The 27,502-nt window shown below is 44.6% G+C and overlaps 1 protein-coding gene and 1 non-coding gene across 2 annotated transcripts in view; one reads left to right on the forward strand and one right to left on the reverse strand.

Annotated features, from left to right (window-relative positions):
• HADH (hydroxyacyl-CoA dehydrogenase) overlaps positions 1-27,502 on the reverse strand; it is a 48,405-nt gene that overhangs the window by 10,385 nt on the left and 10,518 nt on the right. The window contains exons 2-5 of the mRNA XM_061191179.1: positions 13,617-13,745; positions 12,358-12,515; positions 5,654-5,780; positions 1,722-1,811 (exon numbers count right to left, since the gene is read on the reverse strand). Of these exons, the coding sequence (XP_061047162.1) occupies positions 1,722-1,811; positions 5,654-5,780; positions 12,358-12,515; positions 13,617-13,745 (504 nt within the window). The remainder of the gene's footprint in view (positions 1-1,721; positions 1,812-5,653; positions 5,781-12,357; positions 12,516-13,616; positions 13,746-27,502) is intronic.
• On the forward strand, positions 26,978-27,111 carry LOC133092817 (small nucleolar RNA SNORA43). Its single transcript, XR_009701172.1, has one exon. It is a non-coding gene; the product is annotated as a small nucleolar RNA SNORA43 (small nucleolar RNA).

Below are 27,502 nucleotides of genomic sequence, written 5' to 3' on the forward strand. Positions count from 1 at the left end.
AACAAAGCATCAACTGGTAAGAAAAAGTGCAACCATACCCTCTGGTTATTAATGTGATTTTTTTTTAATCCAAAATATTTAAAACCATAAGACTAGACCAAAAAAAATGAGTGTTAAAAAATGAGATTCCCTAATATAACACTACAGACCTCCACCGGGGGGAATGGCATGTGGAAGACTACTGGGGTCCACATCGACAGATGACTGATTCGGATGATTCATGAAAAATCTGAGTTTTCATGGGTTAATACAATACTGTGAGTTCAGACTTGAGACTATTTTAGAAAGCAAAACTATGGTATGAGAAGAACCACAATGGTATTTAAAAGATTATGGTCAACCAGCAATTCCACTCCTGGATATATATCCGAAAAAGCAAAAACACTAATTCGAAAACATACATGCACCCCAATATTCAGAGCAGCACTATTTACAATAACCATGACATGGAAACAACCCAAGTGCCCATAACAGACAACTGGCTTAAGCAGACATGATATATATACAATGGAATACGGCTCAGCCATAAAAAAGAATGAAATTTTGCCATTTGCAGCAACATGGATGGACTTGGAGGGCATTATGCTACGTGAAGTCAGACAGAGAAAGACAAATACTGTATGATATCACTTATATGTGGAATCTAAAAAATACAACAAACCAGTAAATAGAACAAAAAAGAAGCAGACTCACAGGAATAGAGAACAAACTAGTGGTTACCATGGGGTGGGGACAGGGAAATACAGGGGTGGGAGAATGGGAGATACAAACTACTGGGTATCAGGTAGGCTCAAGGATGTATTGTACAATACGGGGAATATAGCCAATATTTTGTAGTAACTGTAAATGGAAAGTAACCTTTTAAAATTGTATAAAAAATCTTTTTAAAAAATAAAAAATATTATGGTCAAAAAAGTAGATAACATATTTATAAAAATTTGTAATGGAATTCTGTAACACAATTGTCCTTCCAGAAAAACGGCCAAGTCATGCAGAAGTGCAGTCCCTAAATTTGGGGGGAACTGAAGAGGAACTACAGCAAATGTAGAGACTGAAGGTAATCAAAACAAAGTAGGTGACAGCAGCTGGGGATAACTTTACATATAATACCAGGTATCTCAAGACAGGGGAAAAAGGCCAGAGGCAAGCTTTCCACCCACCACACTTCTTACTGAAAAACAAAACAACACAAACAAAATCATAAGCAACATTCCACTGAGAAACACCTTCGTTTTTTGCTACCTTGGTTGAGGTGGGCTCTACCTCTCTCACACCATTTCCCTAATCACCTGCAGTGTTCTTTCCAAAAGGGAAGCCCCAGTTTTCTGTTCGGGATTCATGTCCACCAGGCTGTGCCTGACACACAGGGTTCTGGTTCCTCAGGGCCCAGAAGAAGCTGAAGCTGATGGGGTAACAAAAACCACTGATGGAAACACAACCACTCATCAAGAGACAAAAGTCAAGACCCAGAGAGAAATCCGAGTTTTCAACTGAGCTGAAGCCGTGGCTGCATTTGGATCGCAGACTATCCACCTGATGGCCTTGAGCACGGCTTAGGAGTCCGGTTTCCCTGCTAGATGCAACTTGCTCATTACAGCCTGCGAACAGGCCTGCAGCAAAAGTGGCCCACGTCCCACATCATCCTACTATGGAAGAATCCTACCTGGAATAAATCAGATTCTGAGAAAAATCACCCCCTTACCAAGCTATCCATACTCTACCTTGCAAGCAACAGGATGCTTTCCCAGGGTTTTGCTGAAGTCTACCAGAGATTCAAAGGTCTTCTGGCTGGTCATTGGTGTTTTAATGACCTGGAAACGCAGAGCAGAGAAGAATTATAACCAGAAAGTCAGCAAACAATCTCAATAGAACAGTTCAAGGAAACACTGATCAAATATTGCCACACAGGTGGCAAAAATAATTTTAGTTTCAGATTAGAAGGATTTCAGGCCAGAAACAAAAAGTCCACTTTAAGATAGTGGACTACTGCAGAACACACAAAATAATCAAGGCTTAAAATATAAATGTGGGGACTTCCCTGGTGGCGCAGTGGTTAAGAATCCGCCTGCCAAGGCAGGGGACACGGGTTCGAGCCCTGGTCCGGGAAGATCCCACATGCCACGGAGCAACTAAGCCCGTGTGCCACACAACTGCTGAGCCTGTGCTCTAGAGCCCGTGAGCCACAACGACTGAGCCCACGTGCTGCAACTGCTGAAGCCCACAGGCCTAGAGCTCGTGCTCCGCAACAAGAGAAGCCACCGCAATGAGAAGCCCACGCACCGCAACGAAGAGTAGCCCCCGCTCGCCGCAACTATAGAAAGCCCGCACACAGCAATGAAGACCCAAAGCAGCCAAAAATAATAAATAAATAAACAAAATAAATAAATTAAAAAAAAAAACATATAAGTGTGTGTGTGTGTGCGCACACGCAGGGGAGTTCTACAGGTTTTGTCACTGAGACAGACCGGGGTTCAAATACCAATCACACCACTTACTGGTTCTGTGACCCTGGGAATGTTTCTTGAAACTGAAATGACACTGAAATCACTCTACCTACCTCAAGGAGTTAGGGTGAGAATGGAAGTAGATTAGGAAGTAAAGCATTAAGGGCAGCTCCTACGAGGGCTGAAGTGCTCAGTAAATGCTGGCTTTTATTAGGGTTTTACTTGCTACTGTTAAGTATTTCAGGGAGGTAACTGGAAGTCTACTAGAGTGTAACAACTGCCCTTACGGTACTCTGCATGAAGTCACACCTTCTCTTAGCGTACAGATGAGAAGGAGCCTCAGGAACAGAGGTGCACTCAGGTCGCCCAGGTCCTGTGGACTCTGTGATGAGTAATCCCCCCATTTCTCTGCCCTCTCCCACACAGATGCCCCAAAGCCCAACAGCTCCCTTTGCCTCAGGACAGGTTCATCCCAGAGGAAGGCTTCCATAACCAGCGAACACCAGCCAATGGCTGGGGCCTGCCAGCTGCCAGGCGCCTCAGGAAGGCTCCTGGCCGTCCTGCTGACCTTCTCTATGAGGTGCACTGCCAGAGTATGACTGCTACCCCGCTCACAGTGGGCTGCTGGGCTCTACAGAAGTCAGCACCAAGGGCCACACCTGGCAGTCCACTCTCAGGCGTTGTCAGCAATTAGATTTCAGCAAATGGAGAGAGACCCAGATGAATTTAAACTTAAAAAAATATAGAAATTAAATATATAATTTAAATGCCAGTTAAGGAACTTCAACCAGAGTCAAAGCAAACAGGCTTGGCTTCTACATCAGACCCTTTATATGAGCCTAGGCAAGTCAAATCAACCCTCCGTGCCTCACCTTTCTTATATGAAATTGAGATGGTGATACTTGACACATCCTCCCTCTTTTAAGAGGGCTATATGGTGTAATGAGCTAGTGTCTGTGCAGGATGAAAAGCTCTATATAAATGAAGAGAATCATTATCATTCATGTTTTAATGTGATCACAGCTTGGGGTGTGGGGCTACGTTATGGCACTAAGGGAAGTAAATGAGTGGAAAGAGAAAAAAGCACCATGAAGATGGGGCTGAGGAATGGGATGAGATGGGCCAGAAACTGCTCTGCAGGTATCACAAATCAAACAGCAATACGAGAATTATTCAAGAAGGTATAAAATCACCTCCATCAGAACCGTATAGATTGAGCTAGGACAAGGGCTGCTAATTATGAAGTTTTAAAAAAATAATTTGTTGGCTTAAAGGAGTCAATACTATAGGTTTTTTTTTTTTAACAGGAGGGATGCATATTTACTCATTCATTCAACAAGTAGCAATGTGCTACATATATTCTGTTCCAACACAGGGTCTGAAAAAATATACATATACACATATAAATTGAGCCCAGCCCCAAGTAAAGAAGAGCCACTCAACTTATGGTTCATTGTGGTGCTTACCACCAGCAACACATACATGAATGCTCAAGTTAAAAATGAAAGTTGCATAAAGAAGAGCACTTTTGGAAAACACTTTCTAGAAAATGTTAACACTCGCCAAGCATTAACTGTTAACAATCAACGTGCCATATTTCTAAAGACACAGATGGACATTATCAGATAAATGCAGTTGAAAACAGTATTAAGAGTTTGAAGTAAATCTACAAAATGTGTCTTTATCTTTGAAACACATTATGTGCATGATATGGTAACCAAAAAAGTAACTAGTCCCTAAGTACTGAAATGCTGAAAATTCCATTCCACTTCCTTGCTCTTTTCTGCATAAGGAGAAATGCTGTTTCTTCTATTCCCTGTGCCCCTCCCTTTCATTCCTTAAATTCTTCAAAAACAGCCTTAGGGATTGGCAGTAAATTGGAAGAAACTAAGAAGCAACGTTAGTGGAACAGATAATTCCTATCGCAAGATGGGTCAGAGCTGTCCTTGAAAGAGAACTGTAAGAAAACGTAGTCACCCTTAAACTAGATGCTAATGCTTATGTTGTGGGGGGAGGGGACACGGGAGGGGAAGGGGCCTGGAGGAGAAGGCAGCAGCAGAGAAAAAGACCCCGACACGCGCCCAGGGAGCCCTGGCCGGTCTCCGGAGGCCTGCCTGGATCCACAGCCCCACGCTTCGCGCATGGCAGTAACTCCTCAGCCTCAGTACAAATGCTACTTTAATAGCAGCTGCTCCTCAGACCCTGTAATTAGCCCCCCTATTAAAGGCAAGTTGCCACATTTCAGGTGCAAATTATCTACAGTGACTCCATCTCCCTGGTACCTAAGACTCCAAGCAAGCAAGCAGAAGCAGCCCAAACAGGATCGCTGGCAGCCCTCCCTGGCCACTTTCCTCCACCTCCCAGGTTTGAGGTCAGGAGGTTCAAGGCTACTGGAAGCTGCTTTTTAATTTTTTTTTCAACACCTTTATTGAGTATAATTGCTTTACAATGGTGTGCTAGTTTCTGCTGTATAACAAAGTGAATCAGCTATACATATACATATATCCCCATATCCCCTCCCTCTTGCGTCTCCCTCCCACCCACCGTATCCCACCCCTCTAGGTGGTCACAAAGCACCGAGCTGATCTCCCTGTGCTATGCAGCTGCTTCCCACTAGCTGCTTTAATAGCTCTGATCACAACACACAGGAGCTGTGCCTCCCCTGGTGACAATATCAAGGCCCTGTTACCTGGGGCTGAATTCACCCCAGGAACAGTGGTCAGGGTATATTACAGCGGCTCCTGTGGGAAACCAGGCTTCTAATAGAATTCCACATCCAGCCTAGACAAACTGACCTGGACAAGACAATATGAACATGGGTGGCTCTCCCCTCCGTGGTCTCATCAAGCTAGTGGTCTTTAGTGCGGCCTTCCCAGTCTGATGCCTCTCTCTGCACTGCCCATCAGCTATGGCACTAACAAGTAAGTGACATTCCACAAAGTTAACAGCCCTCCTGGACATCACTGGTCAGAACACAGGGCGGCAAAGAAACAAAGCACAGGGGCCTTCCTAGATATTAGGTGCTGTTTCTTCCTTTGGCTCTGAAAGGAGAGTCTGGCCAGAGAAATCCAAGCACAAGGACAACCTTCCACCCTGCCACTAAAATCTATCCAGTGCAATCCCCAGTGGCAGGGAGGGTGCAACTCACAGAAGCAGGGCTGAGAGCTGGCAGAGCAAAAGCACGTACACACAAGCAGACACCCACTGACCTCCACAAGTTTCATCAGGGGCACTGGGTTGAAGAAATGGAGCCCAGCAAATCGGTCCTGTCTGGTGGTGGCATTGGCTATGCTTGTGATCTGCAAAGAGGAAGTGTTGCTGGCAAAGATTGTGTGTCTGTGGAGAGAAAGACAGTGGAGTATTGGAATGAGTCCCATCTTTGGAAACAGTCAGGACTCCTCTCAGGTGCAACACACAAGGTGACTGCTTACTGCCCAGATCCTGTCCTTTCCTGACCCTAGAGGAAGTCAGAGAAAAGACACAGCTTCACACAAGAGGCTGAAATCAAGTGACCTGTTTCATTTAAATTTTGAAATTTTAAATTCAAAAGTTACCTGTTCCAAAAGCCTACGCAGTCTTTACCGATCCTTCCTTAATTTTAGGGAGCAAAATTTCTCCTGGCTACTTGCATTATTTAATTCACACGGTATGTGAGAAACAAAAGGAGGCAACAACGTCGGTCACGAGATGAAACTCCAAGTGAACAAAGACTAAGGAAAAACAGGATGCATCACAGACACTCAAAATAAGCAAAAAACTGTGAAGAAACACCTGAATCCTTAACAAGAAACATCTGACATAAACATGAACTACAATCTTTTCCCCTCAAGTGAAAAGCTTTACTTTTCCATTGACTGGGAATTAAAATGAAAACAGAAGAAAACCAACATGATCCAAAAGAAGTTTTAAGGTTACACTAGTAGACTTGGGGAAGGCAGGATACATGTATACACATGATAAATGTAGTTCAAGGCATTCTTATTATTATAAAATCTCCTTAAAAAAGCAGTACCATCTTCTTTTGACTATATAAAATATTAAATTATTAATTTAAAAAATCCATACTGACTTAAACCCAATTTAATTTTTTAAGACCTCGGTAAAGTGGGGTGCCAAAGGCATGACAGGCAAATATTTAAAGAGACAGGCAAGACTTACCGGCTTTCCTACAGCACCACCTCGTGGATAAATGTACACAAAACGGCCTAATGCTAACTACAACCACAAGGGCCTGGTCACAGCGCAGGAAGGGGAGTGGTTCCTTACGACCAGATTGGGGGGTTCCTGCCTGCTCAAAAGGCAATACTACAATCTGCCTGAAATCAGGGGCAAGTGGGAAGAAAGGAGAAGGGAAGGGAGAAGAAACTAGTAATTTGGGAAGAGGAGAGAAGAGTGAGGTGAAAGCAGCTGGTGTGCTAGGTGGTGGCTACCAGAGGCTGAAGGAAGACCCTTCGTGTGCTCAGCCCAGGAAAGCACTTCACTTTTTTTTTTTTTTTTTTTAATTTTTGTTGTGGTATAGTTGATTTACAATGTTGTGTTAGTTTCAGGTGCACCGCAAAGTAAATCAGTCATACATATATGTATACCCACTCTTTTTTAGATTCTTTTCCCATATAGGCCATTACAGAGTATTGAGTAGAGTTCCCTGTGCTATACAGTAGGTCCTTATTAGTTATCTACTTTATATATAGCAGTGTGTATGTGTCAGTCCCAATCTTCCAATTTATCCCTCCCCGCCCCTTACTCCCCCACCCCATAACCATAAGTGTATTTTTTACATCTGTAACTCTATTTCTGTTTTGTAGATAAGTTCATTTGTAGCCTTTTTTTAGATTCCACATATAAGTGATATCATATTTGTCTTTCTCTGTCTGACTTCACTCAGTATGACAATCTCTAGGTCCATCCATGTTGCTGCAAATGGCATTATCTCATCCTTTTTATGGCTGAGTAATATTCCATGGTATATATGTACCACATCATCTTTATCCATTCCTCTGTTGATGGGCATTTAGGTTGCTTCCATGTGCTGGCTATTGTGAATAGTGCTGCAATGAACATTGGGGTGCATGTATCTTTTTGAATTAAGGTTTCCTCTGGATATATGCCCAGGAGTGGGATTGCTGGATCATATGGTAGGTCTATTTTTAGTTTTTTAAGCAACCTCCATACTGTTCTCCATAGTGGCTGTACCAGTGTACATTCCCACCAACAATGTAGGAGGGTTCCCTTTTCCCCACACCCTCCTGAGCATTTATTGTTTGTGGATTTTTTTGATGATGGTCATTCTGACCCGTGTGAGGTGATACCTCATTGTAGTTTTCATTTGCAATTCTCTAATAATCAGTGATGTTGAGCATCTTTTCATGTGCTTTTTAACCATCTGTATGTCTTCTTTGGAGAAATGTCTACTTAGATCTTCCACCCATTTTTTGACTGGGTTGGGTTTTTTTTGATATTGAGCTGCATGAACTGTTTGTATATTTTGGAGATTAATCCCTTGTCGGTTGCTTCATTTGCAAATATTTTTTCCCATTCTAAGTGTTGTCTTTTCGTTTTGTTTATGGTTTCCTTTGCTGTGCAAAAGCTTTTAAGTTTAATCAGGTCCCATTTGTTTATTTTCATTACTCTAGTAGGTGGATTGAAAAAGATCTTGTTGTGATTTATAGATCAATGGAACAGGATAGAAAGTACAGAGATAAACTCATGTATCTGTGGTCACTTAATCTATGACAAAGGATGCAAGAATATACAATGGAGAAAAGACAGTCTCTTTAATAAGTGGTGCTGGGAAAACTGGACAGCTACATGTAAAAGAATGAAATTAGAACACACCCCAGCAATCCCACTACTGGCCATATATATACCCAGAGAAAACCATAATTCAAAAAGACATGCACCCCAATGTTCACTGCAGCACTATTTACAATAGCCAAGTCATGGAAGCAACCTAAATGTCCATCGATAGATGAATGGATAAAGAAGATGTGGTACATACAGACAATGGAATATTACTCAGCCATAAAAAGGAATGAAACGGGGTCATCTGTAGAGACGTGGATGGACCTAGAGACTGTCATACAGAGTGAAGTAAGTCAGAAAGAGAAAAACAAATATCGTATATTAACACATATATGTGGAATCTAGAAAAATGGTACAGATGAACTGGTGTGCAAGGCAGAAATAGAGACACAGATGTAGAGAACAAACGTATGGACACCAAGGGGGGAAAGCAGGGGGTGGTGGGGGTGGTGGTGGGATGAATTGGGAGATTGGGATTGACATACATACACTAATATGTATAAAATAGATAACTAATAAGAACCTGCTGTATAAAAATAAATAAATTTCAAAAAAAGAAAATTATAAAGAAAATCAATATAAAGCAAGATGCTATTAAAAAAATAGATAACTAATAAGAACCTGCTGTATTTTAAAAAAACCACAAAAAAAATAAAGCAGATTCTCAATCTAGTCCATTAAAAAAAATAAAATAAAAGCACAGACAAATGACTGCAAAAAAAAAAAAACCAATGAAATTAGAACACACCGTAACACCACACACAAAAATAAACTCCAATGGATTAAAGACCTAAATGTAAGACTGGACACTATAAAACTCTTAGAGGAAAGCATAGGCAGAACACTCTCTGACATAAACAGCATTTCACTTTTTACGGCACAAGAACACTGACCTTTCTCAAACAACTTCTCAGTTGGCCAACTTAAAGGCCAGCTAGAGGGGCTTCTCCTTTAAAAAAAAAAAAGACTTTTTTTAAGGTTTAAAATTCTAGTTTTCAAAGTTTCTTGCTTTTTGGTCTGGGGAAAATAATATAAATTATCCCGTCACATACTATAAACCATCCCCCATCACAGAAGGGAAGGAGACCCTGTGCAGTAACAAGGAGTGGCTGACGTGCCCTGAAGCACAGCAGCAGGGTCTCCACAACCCAAGGCTGTGCTAGCAGGGGTTCCACACCCCCCTTAAGAAAGGGCTATCGCAAAGGCGAGGGTTACACACTCATCTTTGATGAGTGTGGCATCTTTTTATAGGACATTTGAAGGGCAACTCATCTGCAAAAAGGGGAAACAAAGGCACAGTGACTGGAGAGCACGTTTCGTCAAACAATGAAGTTACAGTCGGCCCTCAGGATCCACAGGTTCTGCCAACCCGGATCAAAAATATTCCAAAAATAAAATTCCAAAAAGTTCCAAAAAGCAAAACTTGGACTTGCTGTGTGATTTACATAGCATTTACAGTGATGTGGACCATTTTTTTAAAAGTCTTTACTGAATTTATTACAATATTGCTTCTGTTGTTCATGTTTTTTGGGGTTGTTTTTGGTCCGCGAGGCATGTGGGATCTTGGCTCCCCGACCAGGGATCGAACCTGCACCCCCCTGCACTGGAAGGCAAAGTCTTAACCACTGGACCACCAGGGAAGTCTACATGGCATTTACATTGTATCAGACATTATAAGCAATCTAGAGATGATTTAAAGTATATGGGGGATTGCGTAGGTTACATGCAAATACTACACCACTTTATGTAAGGGACTCGAGCATCCTCAGATTTTGGTATTCACAGGGGGTCCTGGAACCAACCCCGACAGATACAGAAGGAAGACTGTACATCAGGGCCCAGTGCCGAGTGTCTCCAACCCAGGACACTCCCAGCACACATATTACCAGAAGGAGAAAGATGTCTCCTGCCGACAGACCTCCACCACCACCTCTCCTAATCGGCCAGGCTGGCTCGGCTACTAACAGTGTCTCACACTGCCTTCCTTCAACACAAACACAATGTATGTACATGTTATCTTCCACAAAAAAGCACACTCTCACATTTTCCTTGAAACACTTGACTCTCTAGGACCATCTTTCGTTTTTCCCTTTCCGACATTCACGTACCAAAAAACTTTCCTCTTAAATGCATCAATAGAAAATCAACAGCACAAGCATGATGGTCATTGGAAACACCCCCAGGTATGAAGAAGACTAGAGGGGATGGTGGACTGTGGTGGAGGAGAGCCCATGCTTTGCAAAAGTGGGGAGCCAGGACTCAGCTGGGATGGGCCATGGGCTTTAGGGAAGCTTTTCATCTGCATGTCTTATACTGCAGCTAGGGAATTTGTGCTCTCTTCCAGGATGCAACTGTTTTATCAGAGCTTCCAAGAGGAACTTTATCACTAGAATATATTTTCGTCTCCCATTATAGGATCTAACTGCAAAACTAAGCAGTAAAGTATCTCAATCAAGCTGTTTTATCAATAAAAAACACAACAACAACAATTCAGCAAACATTCAATAAAGGCGGTGATCTAAAATGCAAACAAGAGTGTGGAGGAGGATGGCTGGGGCCAGAACCAAAGTCACATCTATGGCGTGCCTACTACGGGTCCTGTCACGTGTCACATCTGTTTTATGATATAAACTTAGGTGAAAGAGGCTAGTATAGTGCCTGACATACAGTAGCTCTCTGGAAATGTGAGCTGAGTTACACGAGTTTCCTAAACAACCCTGTGCAATAGGTACCACTACCCCTATTTCACGGACAGGGCAACTAGTCTTAGAGTTAGAACTGGGAAGGTCTTGGAAATTATTTACCCCTAACTTCTGAACTCAAATTACAGATGATAAAACTGAGGGTCAGAGAGGGTTCATGACTGTCCAAGGTCAGAGAGGGAAGTGGGGGGGGCCTGGCACCAGGCCCCAGGCCACCTGACTTTCCCCTAACAGTCCTTCCCTTACTCGACGCTGACAGAAGAGGGCAGTCAGACCCGTCACTGTCACGAGGGAATGACCAACATTCCAATAAAGACCAACCTGCTTGACAATACTCTCTTTTCTGGGAGTGGGTGTTTTACTGACTCAGAGGGTTCCCCACTGACTTGGGAGTCAACACCCCTACCAAGACAACCTTCTGTTTCTGTCAGATGGTGCTGCAGCCCCTAAATGCCCGTGTAAAGCACATGAGCATGCTGGTCAGCAGAGTGACACACAGGTGACAGAAAGACAGGCCTCTTCTCTTTGTCAGGGCAGGGCCTCTCCGGCCACCAGACCATAGAGCTCTAAGGGCTGACAATCCAGCAGGCTGGTATGCAAGTGTTTCTCTTTAGCCAGTGCTCACTGGTGGCTGCCTAAGAATTACTGTTGTCATATAATCTTATTTGACTTTGAGTCCCAACCAAGAAGGGTGAAGCGTGGCCAAGCAAACCACAAGAAGAGCATGAATGAATGCATCAGGTGTCAGTACCACCAAGAGCCACACGCAGAACTAGAGCTGCACATGTGCACAGCTTGCTGACACTGCACAGACAGTCCTGAGCCCGGCGGCCCCGTGTCTGACCTGCACAAGGCTGGCTCCCCTCTCCCACCCTTTGCCGGGAAGCTGGGTAAGAACTCAGTGCTCCTTTAAGGCTCCCAAGAGTGTTTTGATTTAACCCACAGAAAGCTCAAAGCAGGAGGGTCCTAGAAAACGGTGTAGACAGAGAAGCATTCCCTTCAATTACATCATTCTGTTGGTTCCACCCAAAAGAGGGGACACACCAAATTGCTCTGAGGTTGCTCAGCAGACATTTAAGGACATGTCCGAGTGCCTCCATCCTCTGGCCTGGGAGGGCCCATGACAAAGACGCTGCAAGAGATGAAGGCCTGTCCCTGGACGGACCCTCCATTTCCCATGGGAAACTCCACCCTCATCTGGGGACAAGGATCAGATCAGGGCAGCCCGAGCCTCGGGAAGCAAACTGGGGGGTGGAGGATGGAGAACAAGGGAAGCAGTGTCAGCTCTTCTGGAAACAGCTGTAGGGCAATAAAAAGTCTTAGCGTCAGAAGACTCCTTCCCAGGAGAAAAGCCCCGGCGCCCAGGAGGAAGCCCCCAGACCCAACCAGATCTCCCAGAGATCACGTACTCGGCAGCAAACTTGTCCAGCCTCTTGAAGAGCTCGCTCTTCACCTTCAGATTCTCTACGATGGCCTCCACCACCAGGTCTGTGCTGTGGACCACGGACGCTGCGTCCACGCTGGTCAGTATGCTGCTCAGGGTCTTCTCCATGAACTCATCGCCAGCCTAATGCAGTGGAGTAAGAAGGGAACAGTCACTGGGCTCACTGTAAAATGGTGTGTGATTTGCTGCTAAGGCGAGAGGAAAGAGGAGGGCGAGGATACCCCAGACACAACTTGAATGTGTCCTGAAATTCTGAGAAATAAAACTCCCTACGTTTCTTCTTAGGGCAGATAGCATCTCAATGTACTTCTGGACACCAGGGCAAGAATCAGCCTGTGAACAATCCCAACTGCTGGTCAGCACACTGTCGTGTGTCAGTCATAATCTTTCAAGCTCGTAGTCAGCTCTGCTCCAGCAACTAAACTGTTTGTTCACAACACCTGGCTTGGCCTGTTCTATCTGCTCCGAGTGAAGAGCCAGCCAGCCATGTACTGTTCCATGACGGGCTTCTTGGAAGCCTGTAATTTGTCTTCCAGAAAAGGGCAAAGGCTGATCTCAGCCCCATCCATGAGTCTGAGAGGTGGTGCTGACTATTTCCCTCTAGTAGGAGGCAGGGGAGAGCTGACTAAGGGCAGGAGCGAGGAGTCAGAAAGCTGAACTCAGCAGTCGCTTGTCAAATAATGCTCGCCCATCATGTGCCGGCAACGGGTGGTTCAAAAGCACGCCGCACACAGTCTCTGCTCTAAAAGAGCTCACAGTCCTGTCTTTTCCTCATTTGTGCCTCCAGGTTTCCGCAAAGAGACCTCCGTTAGGGCAGAAACAGACAGTGCCCCTATCCGCTGCCATTTTACTACAAAATGTAATTTGCCCATGAGGATTCAAAATGGTCACAATCAGCTAAAGGCATCCAAAGTCATCAAGAAATAAACAACTATCAGAGCTGTTCAACAGAAATATAATGCAAGACGATAGGTGATTTAAAATTTCTACTGGCTGCATTTTAACAAGCGAAAAGAAACAGGTAAAATTAATTTTATTTAACCCCAATATTTCCCATGGAATATTTAGTGATTATGTTATTATATTGGCCTAAAGTTAGGCCTATTATACTGGCCTAAAGTTTCAATTCAAACAAATTGAAAAAGCAAGCAAAGGCCAGAACCCCCTCACGAATGTGAAGTGGTCAGAGGACTGGTCTTGAGGACACTGATGACAAGAAATTACCTTGGGGTTTTCTGCAAACTTCTTCTTGGCCACTTTCCGAAGGCTTTCCTCAATTCCCTTTCTAGATTTTGCCAGGATGTCCTCTGTTTGGTCCACCAACACTACTGTGTGGCCAGTTGCTGCAGCAACCTGGAGCAAAAAAAAAAAAGCAAGAAAACATAAAAGTTAAAAAAGAAAACAGTAGATGGGAATTCCCTGGTGGTCCAGTGGTTAGGACTCGGCGCTTTCACCACTGGGGTGCAGGTTCAATCCCTGGTTGGGGAACTAAGATCCTGCAAGCTGTGTGGGCGTGGCTCAAAACAAAAACAAAGAAACAGTAAAGTTTCATATTCTACATGAACTCTAACACCCTTCTACTCAAAATACCGAATAAACATAATAAGCCAACAGTAATTAAACACACACTTCTTACTTCTTCCCAGGCACTGCTCTAAACCCTTAACACGATGACAATTCTCAAAACAACCTTACAAGGTTAAGAAATGTGCCCACGGTCACACAATAGGTAGGCCGCAGAGCTGGGATCTGAATCAAGGTTCTGAAGGCCACACTGTAACCACTACCCCGGGCTGCGCTGTCCAACACAGAAGCCACTAGCCACACAGGACTATTTAAATTAACTGAAATTAAGTGAAATTAAAAACTCAGCTCCTCAGTTGCATCAGTCCTATTCCAAGTGTTCAACAGCCCATTCACAGAGCACCTACTCCCTCCCCAACCACCTTTCTTCCTTAGAGCTGGCCCAGCTTGTGCAGATTCACCCGTGGCTCATCTCCGCTGCAGTCCTTAAGTCAGCAATGGGTAAGACTTTAACAGTGGTGGCAAAAAGACTCATGTCCCCAAGGGCTAATTAGTGACAAAACTCCCATGAAAGTAGGTCTTGTCATCAACCAATTTAAAAGGAAAATTCCCCTCCCGTCCCCTTGCCCACCTTGGTTAAATCCTGAGGGTACGTTTAGTGAAGCTGCCCCAAGTTCGCATGGAGCCAGCCTAGTTTAGCCACAATCAATAACAAGTCAAGCCCTACCTACTTCATCACAGTTTGCCAATAGCTTTGGCAAAAACTGTGGAAAAGGTAGATAAATTTTTTATTTCATATTACAGGTAGGTGTTATACTCAGTTCAAGCCATAAGTAATAGAACACATATGGCCTAAAACATCAATGATGCAAGATAACAGCACAACTGAGATGCCTCTCAGGGTCTGGAGAGACCCCACAGAACCACTGGCTTTAGAACGTCTGTGGACCAGTGGTACGTAAAAGAGGGGCAGGTTAGCAGAAACAAACCTGCCCAGAGATGACAGTAAAGAGTAGTTCTAAACCACCATCATGATGTGATTCTGGAAACCAGGCAACTAAAAACTCAAAGTTGAAAACCAAAGAGGAAAAGAAACAGAAACAGAAGAGCAAAACGCAAAGGAAAAAAGGTTCATATCCCAAAGAAAGATTTCCAAGGAACACTTCTAAAAATGATAAGACAGGTTTTAGATGGAAGTTAATTACAACACTGTCTCCCTGAGAACACTGCACTTAGGGCTGCGAGTCTGAGCCTGTGGGGCCTGTAGGCCGCATAAGCACCGCCAACGCCCCAGAGCCTGGAACCAAGAAAAGGAAACACTGCCAGGACCGGGAGGTCTGACAACCACAGCAGGGCAATGGGAGTAACGGAATGAGTTATCTTGATAAAAAAACAGAGGAAAGAAGCAAACTTGCCCTGTCGGCAAAAACACAGGCTGCAGGCAGCAGCAGGTCAACGTAAAATAACACCCCGAAAGCTAAACACTCATCAGTCCAGACCAGGTTTCTCCCTAAGTAACAACAGACCAAGGCCCATCTTGCCAACATCTCAAATCACTGGACACAAATCTGAAGCTCCAATTCAATAAATTCAAAGTAAAAAAGCAAGAGCAAATTTAGAAACTGTGCAGAAAAGACCACACTGTGAGACTGTTATCTTTAGAAAGGCTCTTGGCTCGTGTCTGGAAATGTACATTTGGAGAGGGTTCCTGCTCACGGTATCTAAACTGTGCAATATGGTTTACACTCACAACTGCTTTCCTTCTGAGAGTCTGAAATTTTGGTGCTTGCCAGGAAGAGGGTGCCTATGTGACCAGCCCCAATAAAAATCCTGGGCTCTGGGTCTCTAATGAGCATCCCTAGTAGACATTTCACGTGTGCTGTCACAACTTGCTGCTAGAGGAATTAAGTGTGTCCTGTGTGACTTCACTGGGAGAGGACTTGAGAAGCTGGCACCTGATTTCCTCTAGACTTTGCCCCACACGCCTTTTCCCTTTGCTAATTCTGTTCTATATCCTTTTGCTGTAATAAGTTATAGCCATGATGATGACTCTATGCTGGTCCTGTGAGTAAATCACCAAACCTGGAGAAGTGGGGGGAATTTGGTGAGGAACCCTGACACAGAAAACTAAGAAAATAAATCTGAAATTCCAGATGCAGCTGGTGATGAAACTGAACTGCTTTGAGGTAGGCAGCCCTGGGGAGCAACAGGTGAAGGGAGGTGTGATGACCACTGGTCGGGTACCTCGTCTGCAAGGTGGGGCGAGCAGAGGTGCTGGCTTGGGGACCCTCCCTTTTCGTCTTGCTCCTCTGTCTGACAGTCCCTCTGGAATAACACACGTGGTTTTCACCTTGTTCCTCTTAACCTCTGACCTAGGTCATCCTTTCAACAGGCCAGACAGGATTCCTCAGGTTCCCCCTTCTGCCCAGGTCCCAATCCACTCTCCCGCACTTCAGCTCCAGCATCACTCGGGCTTTTTTGCTCCTCAAGGGGTTGGGGAGGAAAATTCAAGTACATTTGGAACAAGACAGTGCCAAAGCTGAAGGGAAGAGAGACAAAGAAAGACAGCAAGGGACTTCCCTAGTGGTTCAGTGGTTGGAACTCTGTGCTTCCACTGCAGGGGACACTGGGTTGATCCCTGGTCGGGGAACTAACATCCCGGAAGCTGCAGCTGGCGGCCAAAAAAGAAAAAAAGAAAGACAGCGAAGGCAGTGTCTTTCTGCTTCAAAACTTTATAACCCCACTGAGAAAACATGAAGGAAAAAAAAATACTCAACGATACAAAGCTCCATATGTGGGATGTCAAAGAAAATAAAAACCACATGGTGAAGAATTCTGTCAGGCAACAGATCTCAGAAAGCTGGGTAAGAAGAGCACACCTGGAATGAGCCACCTTCCCAAGGAACAAGGTATTAACCTTAAAGAGGTGGAGCAGAGTAAGTGAAGGAGGTGGTGTCACGCCATCTCTCTAGCAAGCCTCTTTCAGAGTTATCATCATCGTGTTTGTGACAGTCACAGGGCATTTCTGGTTATGTGGCAGATAAGCCATAACGCTATCCTTATGATTACTTTTTTTAAATTGCAAGCAGAACCAAACCTAGAGAGGAAGCAACCCTCAAAAATTCAAGTGAACCAAGAGAGACTTACAAAAACACTAAAATTCAACTGGGAAAAACCCTGGCCAAAAAGCATTTTCAGCCTAAATGCTGACTTTCCACTCCTATCCAAAGTCCTCTGATAAACACCGCCAGCTGCCCACCCACACTCCCCCCACCAATCCCCCGCCCCGGCCATAAGGAGACACTGGGTAATTCAGTCACTGCCTTGCTCATCCTGGCGTCTAAATGAGCACACTGGAGATGATACAGTATGTAGACACCAGCCAAAACCAGCTATTAAATCAAGGCTCTCTAGGCAATGTTCCAGAAGAGCGAAGTGCACGTGTCAAATGACCCATGTCAAAGTTACTGAGGGTGTAAAATTTCTGTTTACTTTCTCATCTCAACCAGAAGATACAGGATGTGCAAGGAGGGACCGAACCTCAGAGAGAAAGAAGACAGATCTTCCCAGCGTCACTGATCACATCCTCACTCTGCAAAACTTCCCTCAGCCCCACGTGCCTCAATGGTCTGAAAGAGGCTGCTCTTGTAGAAACTTAGCTCAATTTTTTTCTCTACCTCAACTGACTGGAGAATTTTCTAAAATTTTGGGCTCTCCAAAATGCCTAAACTGGTATTTCTGGTGTAGTAAGAAAGCAACAATTGTATACTCTAAATGGTTATCCCTTTAAACAATTTCTACTTCAGCTTTTCTTACCTTGGTTAACTCATAAAGCTTTAAGAAAATATAAAGGAAATCTTATGGTAGAGTCATTCCACAAATATAGTTAGAGAAGGACATTCTGGTTTAAACCCAAAGTGGATATGGTTAGTGGGGAGTTCCCTGGCTGTCCAGTGGTTAGGACTTGACGCTTTCACTGCTGTAGCCTGGGTTCAATCCCTGGTCAGGGAACTAAGATCCCGCAAGCTGCGCGGCACAGCCAAAAAAAAAAAAAAACCCCCAAAGTGGATTCTTGAAATATTTTCCATCTCATGGTGAAGCTCTTGGTTGCATAGCAGTAAACTACCGTTACAGCACAACTTCAACTGATTTCAAAGAAAGCAGTTATTTTCATCCTACCCACTTTCAGAGAGTAACCCAACCTAATGCTCAAGTTCCTTGCAATCAGTTCTTGCAGACATACCCAAGAGACACAAGGTTGGCAGTATCTTGAGGGCAACTTCCTGTCCTATTCATCTTTGCAAACCCCAGTGCCTGGTCCATGGTGGGCACTCAATGTATATTTGTTGAATAAGTAAATGATCAAACTACATCTAGCCCACTGCCTGGTATGTATTAGATGCCTGATAACATTTCCACAGGATGAGTCCAATGTTCTTTGATTCTATTCATCTACTCCAAGTGGGGTTGATATTCCTCTCCTACTGCTGTGTGCCTAAACGGGCTACCACCGGGATAGAGTCAGGATGCAGGCAGCCTATCCCTTGCCCCCATGCAATCCATGTCCAACCTGAAAGCTGCACGACTCTCATCCCAGACTGGCTCAATAAGCTGATGCAACCTTAAGCATGGCCAGCAGTCAGATCTTCATTCATGGCTTCAGCTACACGTGGGTTTGAAGGCAAAAACCAGAAAAAACAGAACAAGAAGTGCTGTGTTTTTCTTGGAAGCCAAGTAACTGTACTGGGGTATACAAACAATCTGGACAGCGGGGAAGCCGTCAAATAGTTTGGATGAAAAAATGCAGATTATTAGGAAATGCTTTCCACCAAATGACCAGAGGTCACAGACGAGAACTTTGGCCTCTCAGAGGTGAGCACTTTTGCTCCCCCGCGCCAACATCCGCGCTCCCCTGGGGTGGAGGGCAAGCACCATTTAGAGTCCCGTCCTGGGCACGGCTCCACGTGCGTTCCCTTTACTACTACTGCCTCCTGGTGGCTCAACACCGTGTCGCGGCTGCTCCAGGCCCTGGGACAAGGTGAGGAACAAAACAAATCCCCTGCTCTCAGAGAGCTTTCACTGCTCATAAATTACCCCGTTTGGTCTGCACAACAGCCTTTGGGGGAGGCACTGTAACAGTAAGCAAAGTCTGGATGTGATGGGGCTTTGACGCTAGGGCCACCTGTATCCAGAGCTCACGTGCTGGCTGTTCCTGACCCCGAAAGGCATGGCTGGGTCTGAGGGGAACAGTCTGAGACAGCTCTGAGCTGGGCAAGGGCCAGACTCCAGAGCCCGTCTGCCAACTGTGAGACAGAAAAATTCCTTAACCCCCAGAGGCTGTCTCCTCACCCACAAAAATGGGCAGCAGAGCTGTTGAGAGGATTAAAAGAGTTAATATACACTAGGCACTGTGCCTAGCATATCACAACAGCTTAACGATTTTACTCTAGGCAGGCCCCCTCCTCCTTCTGCAAGGGTCCAAGGCCTAATGCTGGATCCAGGTACAGCCTCCAAAGGTAAATTACTTTATTTTGCTTTTAAAATTACATCTTCTGATCTCACAACTTGTTCCCTTTTTGGTCTTCATTTTCAGGTTTTCTCTTCTGTGTCCTTCCATTTTTACAAACAGGCTAGGATCCCTCTTCATTTAAAAAGAATGTTTAGGGACTTCCCTGGTGGCGCAGTGGTTAGGAATCCGCCTGCCAATGCAGGGGACACGGGTTCGATCCCTGGTCCGGGAAGATCCCACATGCCGCGGAGCAACTAAGCCCGTGCGCCACAACTACTGAGCCTGCACTCTAGAGCCCGCGAGCCACAACTACTGAGCCCATGTGCCACAACTACTGAAGCCCACGTGCCTAAAGCCCAAGCTCCGCAACAAGAGAAACCACTGCAATGAGAAACCTGAGCACCGCAACGAAGAGTAGCCCCCGCTCAATGCAACTAGAGAAAGCTCGTGTGCAGCAATGAAGACCCAACACAACCAAATAAATTAATTAATTAAAAAAAATAAAAAGAATGTTTAAAAAGCAGGGGGGACACCCACAAGCTTCCTTAGCCACCTGAAGCTGGCCTTCGCTTCACCATAGAAATCTTTCAATTACTGGGGGGGGGCACAGTGGTATGTGGAGCACGAGTTCTAGAACTGGACTTCCTAGGTTTAAACCTTGGCTTAGTCACTTACTGCATAACTTTGGACAAGTTATACAGCCTCTTTATCTATGATTTCCTGATCTGTGATAAGGAAAACAACAGTGCCCATTTCATAAGATTGTTGTGAAAATTAAAGAAGTTAAAGCGTTTAAAGTGTATAGACCAATGCCAAGCACAAAGAAGGCGCACAATGCTTGTTAGATGTCACTCTCGTCACTACACTTTGCACTCTCACTTTCCCCCTGAGCCATGCAATTCCTAAACCCTAGCGATGAGGCTTCCTCCACCACTATGTGGTATGAATGTACAGATAACTTATCAATGGTCCTCTAAGTGCTAAAGCCAATGCCTGTTCTTTGGCTCCATATTCTACTTCTCCACAGCCCTACACACTGCCAGCTAAACCATCCTTTCTGAAACTCTCCAATTTCTTATCTCTACTTCCTATCTGTTCCTTTTAGCCATATTAATTCTCTCCATCTTCTCGGCCTTTAAACAAAGGTATCCTTCAAGGTTCTGCTGTCAGTATTCTTTTTCTCTGTCTTTATATCCTTTCTTTCTGGAATCTTAATCATTCGCATCATTCCAGCTATGTATGAAACCAGCATATTCTGTCCTAAGCTACAGTCAACACCTTGACCCTAAAAACCAATTCTCCTTGACCTTCATTAATACTACCACTATCCTGAGGGTCACAATTTGCTGGACAACACTTTTTTCTTAACCTCAACCCTTAATTACGTCCAAAGAAATTATATCCACTATTCAAGGCCCATTTCAAAAGCTACCCTCTCCATGAAACCTTTTTCCAAATGAATTTCTTTCCTCTGTTTTGAAACCTTAGACCTAGACTTTTACTGCTGTTATTATGCTGCTTCACACCAAAGTCAGCTGTGTCACGTGGATCTTTGTCTAACGATCTCTGCTCTTAGAGCTGAATCCCTTGATAGCAGACACTGATCTGGTCCCTGTGTCCCCTAGCACTCATCACTTGCACACGGTGGTTGTCCAATAAATAACTGCTCAATACCAGGTGCCTAGAGCGCAGTGACCTGAGCCCGTGCTCTCCTCCGGCCACACACTTCTCCCTCACGCTGCTTCACGGCTCCACGACCCTGCCCTTAGGTTCCCTCCACCAGAAAGCACCTCTCCCTCACTGTTGCCTGGGGGACTCCAACTCACCCTTCATGATCCAAGAGAGGCCCTCTCTCCTTTAGTGAAAGCTCTCCCAACCTCTAGCAGAGGTGGTCACTCCTTTGTGCCTCTACTGATTTCCAGATATAGCAGGTCTTTCCTGCAGGACTCCAAATACAGAAAGAAAATAGAGTGCGGAGCTGGTGAGAGCCACCAGCTACCAATGGCCACTCAGTTATGTAACGGTAGCCAGAACCCCAGGATGTGAATACAACAGAGAAATCAAAAACAAATGGTCATAAACGATTTCATGTTGTAAAAATCTCACAAATTTTGGAATAAAGGTCATAAACCAATGAGTATGTAGGAGAAATTCCAGATGTGAAAGATAAATTAGACATGAAAAAGCTGACCAACACCAACTCTTGATGATGAACTCAAAATAATACCTAAAGACCTTTTCAAAAGGGCTGCCGTATCATCCACTTCTTCAGAATCTGAAGTAGCTGTTACCACAAATCCCAACATAGGGTAGTTCTGGCACACTCCTAACTGCAATCCAACCAAAATTTCCAGTAAATATAAATTTCATATACATACATGTGGTGCAATGTATACATATGCCTTTTTTTAACATGTACTTTTTTAATGTTCCTTTTCCCTCACCCTAAGATATATCTTATATGTAATATCATATCTTAAGGTATTTAAACCACTAAAACTCTCATCTGTGTCAGGTGACATCCCAGACATGATAAGCAGGCAATCTGTGCCTTTATGACAATTAACTGTTCATACTTGTACTTCCTCCTCTGGACAGCAAGCAATTCAAGAGCAGCAACCACAGGTTACCTTCACCTGCCCCAATGCCTGGCACAAAGGGACACAATATTCATGAAAAGAAGGCATGAATAACAGCTCTATTTTTTAAAAGCGTCCACTTGTAAATTATCTTAGGAATAAGTTCTCAAGAAATCATGACTGGTTTTGCTACTAGAAACTCTTTGTAACAAATTTTACAAACCAAGTTATTTTAGAATTATGAAAAATCACACTATTAGTTTGAAACGGATAGGAAGCAAAAAAGGTTAATAACTGGAGCCTTTAGTCAATTACCAAGTGAAAAAAATGCCACAAAAATGCCTATTTTGTGAGCAGTCCAACCGTTTTCTGACACTGGTGGAGACGCCAGGCAAAAGGGGAACTGGAGGGCAACCGCCGTGTAATATAACCACCTCTGTAATTTCAAAACTGGATTTATGCTTAATTTCCTCCAGCATGTCAATGTGTCCTGTACCATTTATCAAAGGGGCTGTGGGCAAAGACACACACAGCCCCTTTGACGGACAGGATGTGTCCGTCCATCCTGTGAGTGACACGTGCGTGAGCCAGGTCAAGGATGACCACAGACATGTGACATAGGTTTCTCTTCAGGTTTCTCTTCAACGTATGTGTCTTCTCTGTCATAGTAGGGAGAAAGTGAGGCACCTTAATTTCTCAACTACTGCAAGGTCAGAGATTGGCAAAAGTATTTACTGTTCAGCTTTATTAGCTACAGATGATCAAGATCTTCTATTTTTAGAGCAGGAAGATCAGTGTGGTGGCTTTCACACTTTTTAGCCATGAAATCTTTCCTCATTAAGAATGCATACAGGGCTTCCCTGGTGGCGCAGTGGTTGAGAATCTGCCTGCCAATGCAGGGGACACGGGTTCGAGCCCTGGTCTGGGAAGATCCCACATGCCGCGTAGCAACTGGGCCCGTGAGCCACAACTACTGAGCCTGCGCGTCTGGAGCCTGTGCTCCACAACAAGAGAGGCCGTGATAGTGAGAGGCCCGCGCACCGTGATGAAGAGTGGCCCCCGCTCGCCGCAACTAGAGAAAGCCCTCGCACAGAAACGAAGACCCAGCACAGCTATAAATAAATAAATAAATAAATTAAAAAAAAAAAAAAAGAATGTATACAGAAGAACAATACATAAAGCATGGGTCAGGGAAGAGGGGTTTGGGAACCACCAAGGAGATTCACTGAACTCCTAACCCTAAAGTCTATCAGAGCATAGTGTAAAAACCTCTGATCTATTCATATCTGTTAGGATGGCTATTATTAAAAAAACAAAAACAAAAAAAACCCCATAAAATAAGTGTTAGCAAGGATAGGGAGAAATTGGAACCCTTGCACACTGCTGACGGGTAAAACAGTATAGCCACTGTAGAATATGGTATGGCAGTTCCTCAAAAAATTAAAAATAATTACCATATTATCCAGCAATTCCACTTCTGGGTATATACCCAAAAGAACTGAAGCAAGACGGTAACACAGTTACAACCGTAACACAGTTGTAGACCATGTTCATAGCAGCATTATCCACAATAACCAAAAGGTGGAAGCAGCCCAAGTGTCCATCATGGAGGAACGGACAAACAAAATGTAGTGTGGACATGCAATGGAATATGATGCCATTAAAAACATTCCAATGCAATATTATTCCTTAAAAAGGAAAGAAATTCTGACACATGCTACAACACAAATGAACCTTTAAGATTTTTAGGTGAAATAAGGCAGTCACAAAAGGACAAATACTGTATGATTCTTCCTATAAGTAGTATCTAGAACAGTCAAATTCAGAGACCGAAAATAAAGCAATGGCTGCTGGGGGCTGGGGGAGAGGGAGATGGGGAGTTATTACTTAACAGGCATGCACTTAAATGCCACTGAACTGTACATTTTTAAATGGTCAAAATGCTGTCTTATTTTATGTATTTTTTTTACCACACACACACAAAACCTTTAATCCAACACAACACCTTCACTTTACTGAGAAAAGAAACATTAACTAAAGCAAAAAAAAATTATTCACCTAAGATCACATACAGGCACTGAAGTGTTCTATCCAAAACATAATTCTGTAAAAGGCATTTCTGTCTACATTACTAACTCCACTAAACTTTTCAGTGGCTCCCATGACCACAGAATAAAAGTTCTTACACATGGGGGCTTCCCTGGTGGCGCAGTGGTTGAGACTCTGCCTGCCAATGCAGGGGACACGGGTTCGAGCCCTGGTCTGGGAAGATCCCACATGCCGCGGAGCGATTGGGCCCGTGAGCCACGGTTGCTGGGCCTGCGCGTCTGGAGCCTGTGCTTCGCGGCGGGAGGGGCCGCGATGGTGAGGGGCCCACGCACCGCGATGAGGAGTGGCCTCCACTTGCCGCAACTGGAGAAAGTCCTCGCACAGAAACAAAGACCCAACAGAGCCATAAATAAATAAATAAATTATTTAAAGAAGAAAAGGGAGGGGAAAAAAAAAAAAAAAAGTTCTTACACATGGCATGCAAGGCCCTCCAGGAAAGGGATCCACCTCCTCTCCAGACACGCTGTTCACCGTCACCTGAGACTCTAATACCACCACAAAGCTCGTAGTTGCCCACATCTGCTACTGCCTCTCACCTCCAGGACTTTGTACTGCCCATGCCTTCTCCCCAGCTTCCCCTCATTAACTAAGCCTGAGTATCACTTCCAGATCCTCTTCGTCCCAGGCAAGGTGTCTCCGTGTTCCAGTAATACCCCTGCATACCCTTACCACTCCACCCACCACGTTGTGTGATGATCATCCGTTTAAGTGCTGTCTCCCCTACTCCTGGATTCTGACTAAACGTCATTCTATCTTTGTCGGCTGAATAGACCCTGCCTGGCTGGGGTGGGCCCTCAGGAAATGCTGACTGAACAAATACATCTGGTGGGAAAAGCCAAGATGAGATTAGGTCTCCTGAAGGTCCAAGGCTCTCTTCATAGGGTTGCTTAGGGCCTCCCCTCATAATGTGAAAATAACTATACTGGAGTTCCAGTTCAAGACAGTACAGTAGGAAGATCCTGAACTCAAGTCCTCCCATAGACACACTGAGTCTACAGCTACATAAGGAACAATTTCCTCTTTAAAAAAATCTAAAGAGGGGCTGAGTGACGACTACACATCAGGCAAAAGACAAGAAAACCACAAGGTAGGTAGGAGAGGCTGGGATACAATCTCATCATAAACCCCATGCAGGGAGGGACCTTGGAACCTGGAGCTTCTCCCTGAAGAGCAAGGGGCTTGCACCCACATCAGGCATCCCAACTTTTGGGTCATACACTGGGGATGACCCTTCAAAACTTCTGGCTTTGAAAACCAACAAGGCTCATGTCCCAAGACCCACAAGACTCTAGCAATCTGAGAAGCCACTCTTAAAGGGCTCACACGCTCAGGTTCACACACCCCAGGGCCCAGCTCAGAGGCAGCTGATCACACCAGACTTAAAATAAAGGAAGCTGACCTGCTTATATTAAAGTGTCAGCCTAAAGGGCAGGCATCTAATTTCACACACACATCTAGAAGCCGGCTGTAACACTCTCCAGGTATGGAGACCGGTAGACACCATCTCTGCGCTCTCCCTGTGCCATTCTCCAGAGCACCAGTGTCTTCTGGTGGGAAGCTTTTGCACGTGTCTGGTGCCCCAATTTTTGTGGCTGCTGCTAAGCAGTGCCTCTTGACTGCCTGCCTCTGGAGGCTAGGTGAGTTTGCATTCCTGGCCCCATAGGACTGTAATAATTGGTGTCACCCAGAAAGGAGCTCATACCCGTCTGGCACCCCGATTTTTGCTACTGCTGCCAGGGGACACCTCTACATCGCCTGGCTCTGGTGGTCAGTGGGGTTCATGTTCGTGGTTCCCACAGGACTGTAACCAACAGAGAAAGAGTTCTTAAAGGGCCACCAGGAAAGAGCTTATACACTCATCTGGTGCCCTAATTTCTGTGGCTGCCATGCAGGGAACACTTCCAGATCACCTGGCTCTGGTGGCCAGAGGGGCTTATGCCTAAGGTTCCACAGGACTGTATGTATCTAATTACTTTTAAAAGCTGATGCCTGAGGACCTGGCTTCCAGGTGGCCTGAATCTAGATGCTGAGATTCTTCCCTTTGGGACATTAACAGGACTTGGCACATCCTCAACTACTAAGAGCTGTTAAAAACATAACAGGGTACTTGGATAAGCACAGAGGTTTGAGACAACCAGGAGCTGAGGCAGGGATGAACAACAGGGTTCACCTTCTACATGAGGTCACTCCTTCAGGGCTGGGAGAGGTGATTGCTTCATCTACCGTTTAGAGTCAAGCAAACTGAAGAAACAGAGGAATAGGTTCCAAATGAAAGAACAAGATAAAACCTCAGGAAAAAAACATAACAAAGCAGAGATAAGTAATGTACCTGATAGAGTTCAAAGTAGTGGTCATAAAGATGTTCACCAAATTGAGTAGGAGAATAGATGAACACAGGGAGAACTTCGACAAAGACATGGAAAATAAAGTACCAAACAGAAGTCACAGAGCTAAAGAATACAATAACTGAACTGAAAAAAAAAAAGCTATAAAGGTTAAACAGCAGACTAGATGAAGCAGAAGAAACAATCAGTCAACTAGAAGACAAAGCATAAAACTCTACCAATCAGAGCAGCAAAAAGAAAAAAGAATGAAAAAAAGTGAAGATAGCTTAAGAGACTTATTGTACAACACCAAGCGTACTAACAGTCACGTTACTGTGTCCTAGAAGGAGAAGAGAGGGAGAAAGGAGCAGAAAACTTATTCGAAGAAATAATGGTAGAAAAATTCCCTAACCTGGGGAAAGAAACAGACATCCAGATCCAGTAAGCCCAAAGAGTTTCAAATAAGAACCCAAGAGACCCACACCAAGACACATTATAATTAAAATGTCAAAAGTGAAAGACAAGGAGAGCTGCCCTGCAGATGCCGGACTTGCCGGCACCACGGGTGCGGCTGCCCTGCTGCCCCTGTGATGCTGGGGCAGAGAGGAAGCGGCTACTTCTACGCTCAGTGCTCAGAACAGTGGGCGCTTAGGATGGTTTGTAGCCGGACATCACCAAAAGCTGCGTGAGGAAGCACCTTGTTTCCACATGCACTTGCAGTGGGAGCTGTGCGCAGGCCCTTAAACACTTTGATATTCTTTTTCTTTATAAAATAAGGCTCGTTGTGAGAATTAAATGAGATATATGTACAACCACATGGCAAGCTTTGGGCACAATGGGATTGACCAGGAGAGGGTCTCCTTACTGGAAATGATTGTTCTGTTGGTCTGTCTGGTGAGGACTTTTTAGGAATCCTTGGGCAAGTGCGACATGCATCCCTGGCTGAGGGCTGCTGAGCTGGTATCAAGGCCCTGTTCAGTGCAGGGTCCTAGGTGGGGACGAGGGGGGCCCAGAACCACCTGGTCCACAAGCACTCGTGCTCTGAGGACCTTGAGATGTGTCACT

Source organism: Eubalaena glacialis, chromosome 5 (assembly GCF_028564815.1).
Source record: "Eubalaena glacialis isolate mEubGla1 chromosome 5, mEubGla1.1.hap2.+ XY, whole genome shotgun sequence".
NCBI lineage: Eukaryota > Metazoa > Chordata > Mammalia > Artiodactyla > Balaenidae > Eubalaena > Eubalaena glacialis.